At 42.6% G+C, this 5,480-nt stretch overlaps 1 protein-coding gene across 1 annotated transcript in view; it reads right to left on the bottom strand.

Moving 5' to 3' along the window:
* The window catches only part of LOC106817216, a 23,417-nt gene that overhangs the window by 7,939 nt on the left and 9,998 nt on the right, over positions 1-5,480 (bottom strand). Inside the window, 1 exon segment of the mRNA XM_014821877.1 lies at positions 753-902. Coding sequence (XP_014677363.1) covers positions 753-902 — 150 coding nt within the window.

Below are 5,480 nucleotides of genomic sequence, written 5' to 3'. Positions count from 1 at the left end.
CACGCACGCACGCACGCACGCATGATCATGTGATTCTACAAGCTGCATCTGACTTCGTCAGCTCAGCTAATAAATACACAAAATAAGTCCATTATCTCAAGCTTAGCTTCGCTGCCCACTCTATGTACACAAACGCGCGTAGCAACAACGGTTGGAAACAGCTGTACCATCGTTTCTGATAATTCACGTGCTGGGATGGCACATGCTCATGACGTCACTATTTAAAGGGCGTTCCAGGGTTAGCTTATACCAGGTAAAGCGTATGCAGGGATTTTGAACTGTTTGGAAGGCTACATACATAATATCTACATGTACATAGCTGCCCATGGGCGCCTATGTATAATAAAATGCAGTGTTTCCCCTGCATTGACACGAGCGAGGCGGGCCGCCTCGCTCAAATTCTCAGCTGCCACAAAGAAATTTGTCTAAAACACCACCTCACTGACCAGCACCAAATTTCACAATTTTTTCTAAAATTTTCCGGAGGGCATGCCCCCCCCCCCTAAGCTGGGCGTGTACCTGCGGTGCTCCCTTTGCTAGGACCTCGACGTGCGCAAACACACCAAAAAAAATTTACCACCTCACAGACCTTTTTGGCGAGGGGAAACAATAAAATGTGTATTGAAATTTCGACTGAAAATCACCTACCAACCCTGACAGTATCCTTAACAACTACACTTACACGATCTCTGTCAGCAATAATAGCACACTGTTGCACTCCATCACCATTTCAGTGAGCTAGTGATACTCACCCCCTCTATGAGGACCAACTGTCGGCAGCCTATCCGTGCCAGGTTAATATTGAGTGTGTGCGCACGAAATGTAGCCACGCCTTCCTGCAGCCGCCGAAGCTTCGTAGCGTGTGCAACATCATCGGTCAGCCGACGCTGAGCACGCGTTTTCTGCAAAAATGAGATCAACTATTTGATATAAAGTAATTAAGATTCTTCTGCTCTGTCATATGGCAACATGCTAATGGCACACCTGCTTAATATTACATGGGGAATAGATAACAAACTTGTCTTGTGTCTAATGAGGAATAGGTAGTGTACACACCTGTCTTCTTCAGCATGAGATCATGCTGTTCACACCTGCTTCATATTACATGCCTTCATCTGCATTGTGTCTTACAGTAAACAAGTAGCAAATTGCCATGTGATGTTTTATGGGATCAGCTATATGACTTATCTACTTCCTCATGCTGTAGGGGAACATGTAGCAGACTTACCTGTCTCATGCTGTAGGGGAACGTAGTACATATTAGCCATATGTGCATTAGAAGTCAACTTACTGCAATTTAAGAGTTACCGTTCTAATGAGTCTTCTATGGAGTTTCCTCGAAAATTCTGTTAGTGCATCAGGCTGTTATTGCATGTGTGGACATTTATGTGAATATGGAAATTCTAGAAACCTGATAAGTTTATCACTAAAAACTCTACGTAGCAGCAAAACACCACAAATGTGCAACCCCACATACTTCAGTTACATCCATAGTTTGCTGAAGAACTCTGTTTCAAAAATGGACCAGGCGAATCTCCGTGTCATTGACATTCATCTGACAACCGATATACAAGTCGAAAAAAACGTGCAAACGAAATGTAATGATGTATTGAATCCTCATAGTCATAGGGTAAATCCAGCACACTACTACTACTAAGCTCTGTATGAATTATATATACCACATCATAGCAGGTCCTGCGACCGCTTATGTTCAGATCTAGGTTGTCCGTCGGGCAACAAAACTATCAATTTTACTATATTTTTTTTTTTTTTTTGTCGAAATTTTGGTTTTACTTTGTCCAAAATTTGTACTTAGTGCAAATGTACGAAGCGTTAATGTCCCATCATATGAATTCCAGTGCTATCATATTATCAGAATGTATAATATAGAATCTACTATTATATAAATATAATAATACATAATAACAATATAGATAGTCCACAGATTATAATATAATATATTATTTTATATATTTATATAAATTATTATACCACTCCGACAATTTTTGCCAGTATCCACTCTGCAATTGGCGTCGGGCCAATCAGGCATTGTGCAACATGGCGTGCATGCGTGCGTGCGTGGATTAACTACGATTACAGTATAATATACACCGTATATTACTTGTAGTATAACCCGCCGCTTTTTATGACACAACTTCAATTTAAAAAATCCAGGGGTGTGACTCTATCAGACGAGGCTACGAAAAATCTTGTTTGAATACCAAAATGTTTGTACCAAATATATCAATGCAAAATATGGGGTGAACTAAATAGACATAATATTACTTATATCACGCAGCTAAATACAGTACAAATGTAAAAAACGTAATGAAATTCACACGGAGTTTATGTTTGCATGCCTGGCAGCCAATTGGGAATTGAGGTGTCATTACCCTGAGGCGCTTATATTTTATCCACACACTATATCATCACAGGGAAAGAGTTTGCTGTTCATCCTCTCATCTCCAGCGGATGCCGCACCCCAACTACCATATTCCACTAATGAATATGCCCAACCGACTATTCAACGTACCCCCACCGCAGTACATAAATCAATGCGCCCCAGCCAGAGAGGAGGAACGCCGCTGCCATGCTCTGAACTAATCATGAATGGAAGTAACATGGGTGTCTCGGCTGACTTTTTCAGGGACTCTTTGAAACGTTGAGTGAGAATGTGGTGGCGTATAGCGCCCTGGGCTCAGAAGATGTAAAGAATATTAAAACAACTAAACTTTTCAGTTGTCCCGATCGCAAGCTAGGCAAGGAGAGATAACTTGTCTCGACATAGTACTTTTTCACTTGTCGCCGCGCAATCTGGACAACCGTTATGTGTCCGAGGCTGCATAGAGTAAACCAACAACCACTACTACTGCTACTAGCTGCTGTATGAATTATATCATACACAGTCATTAAGAAGTAAACCACAACACTACTAACTCACTAGGTTCTGTATGAAATTATATATACCGCCATTAGTCCATAGGTAAACCACCCACTACTAGTCTACCACTAGCTCTGTATAATTATATATACCATAGTCATAAGGGTAAAACCACAACTATACTACTAACATCTGTATGAATTATATTACCCATATGTCAATAGGCTAAACGAGCGAGAGGAACTAACTACATAGCCTATTGTATGAATTATATATACCATAGTCATAGGGTAAACCACACACTACTACTACTAGCTCTGTATGAATTATATATACCATAGTCATAGGGTAAACCACACACTACTACTACTAGCTCTGTATGAATTATATATACCCATATGTCATAGGGTAACACCACTCACACTAGCTACTATCTAGACGTGCAGTCAGATATCCGCGCGAAGCGCGAACAGCGCCACATGGCGCATTTAGTAACGACATACCTGCTCCAACCATTTCGAAAACATTTCCACGGTTAATGATAACAAACGGGGTGTTAATCGTCAATTCAGGAGGTTTGGCGCTGACCAAACCTTTTGATTATGGACGTAGGGCGAGAAATAACTCCAATGGCGTAATTGTAATTGTTTTTGTTGCGCGTAGTTGTTTTTGTAACAATAAACACATTTTGAATCCCCTTTTAAATTGACACGCCGTGAAATTTATTGCTCCGATACTCAAATCGCTACCCATAGATTGGGCGACCGGAAGTCTCTCTGGAGCGATGCTTGCGAGGAATTTTGCCACAGAAAGAAGGCAATTAGAGCTTAGACTGCGCCCGCCGTCGATTTGTAACGCTCGATGTTACTATAACTTTAAGTGTAGCAGAGATACTTTGCGTCAATGAACGTGCGTACCAAGTCAAAAATTGGAACACTTGAAAAGCTGACTGAGTTCCGTCTCATCTGGTTTGCCCGCAGCGCCCGCGAAGGTTTTTGGCTCGGCGTGCAAAGATCAAGCCCCACGTACACGGTACAGCATCACACGATCAAATCAGTTCGTTTAGACGAGCCACTAGCGGCACAGAGACCTGTCACAAAGCGTTGCGCAAAAAATGCGGTTGTACCCGAGACCGCACTACTACTACTACTACTAGTACTCAGTAGTAGTTAGTAGTACTACTTAGTTACAAGCAGCTACTTAGTTATAGTACTAGAGCTGAAGTAACTACAGGACCGCAGAGGCTAATAGTAAAGTAATAATGACTAACTCTGTTACGTAATGTATGTAACTAACTTGACGTAACTAGATGACAAACCTAGCTCTAGTAAGCATAGCCGCTTACAGTTAACTGCGCGCTGGCCCGTATCTGCGGTCGAAGCGGTCGTCTCCGAGCGGCAGTTATGTAAGCGGCTATAGTACTCAGAGCTATGACGAACCCTAAGCCATAACCCTAACCGTCTATTATATTGATAAGATATAATATTAGATTGATGAAATGACATTGGTTTTTTATTGGCCATCGCCATACAACATTGGCCATATAATATTGGGGAAGCGCATGTTCTCTATCCTTGAAGCGCACTAGTACTACTAGAGCCTACTATAGGACGATCTAGCAAGAAACGCTGCTTTGCTGAGGGTTGAAGAATAGCCCCTATGCTAGTACTGAGACAGCAGCACTTCGAAGCGTTCAATAAAAATATAATGCTAACCTAAATTACTGAAATCTATTTACTACGAAAATTGTTCCATGTTTCTATATAGGCCTACTCTCTTCAGAAGGTTGCGAGTGCAAGTCTATATATAGACTAGGACTCGCTCCACCGTGCGATTAGCCCATGAGTGACTAAGCCATAAGCCGAGAGTGCGAGAGAGTGCCAGTCTATGGACTATAGCGCGCAGGCGAGCAACTGCTTTCCAACTCCTGTATTCGAGCGCGTCGCGCCATTGGAAACGTTGGGAAAAAACGGTGCGGAGGAGGTTATGGCGCGCGATGAGCGACCGTTAGGTGTTTCGTGATCTTGACAGCCGTTTGCATTACTGCAAGGTTCGCGAATGAAGTAATTAGACAGTCTTTCTGTGATTTCGGGCTACACAGCTCGGTTACGAACAGATTACTCGGTACGAGTTTTATAGCAAGTCACACACTGTGACGTCCCAAAATTGCTACCCTCTGTGTCCCCTCACGTAAATGATTGTAGGACATTTCGCTGGCAGCTAGGGATCCGTGCGCAACCGCCAATCGCATTCGGCGCACGGATGCCATAGCTGCCAGCGACTGCGAATACTGTCGTAAGGACTTCCAGACGGTCAGCCGTGCGCCTTGCCGCGTGAACCTGGCGGCACAATCCAGACAGAGAGAAAGATACATGCGCTGTCCAAGCGCAGAAGAGAAGAAAAATTTTGAAGAGGGAGGAAAATTTCCGAAAACCAAAAAGATATCACCTTTCAGCAACGGTTCTTCTAGTATCCTTCTCATCTGGCTCTGTATGCAGTTAATATCGATACCAATAGTCATTAAGGTAAACCACAGCACTAACTACTACTACTCTGTATGAAGTATATAATACCGATATGTCATAGGTAAACCAACACA

The sequence above is a fragment of the Priapulus caudatus genome, unplaced genomic scaffold (assembly GCF_000485595.1).
Source record: "Priapulus caudatus unplaced genomic scaffold, Priapulus_caudatus-5.0.1 Scaffold1636, whole genome shotgun sequence".
In the NCBI taxonomy this organism is placed as follows: Eukaryota; Metazoa; Priapulida; class Priapulimorpha; order Priapulimorphida; family Priapulidae; genus Priapulus; species Priapulus caudatus.
This window is presented reverse-complemented; position numbering and strand designations above follow the sequence as displayed.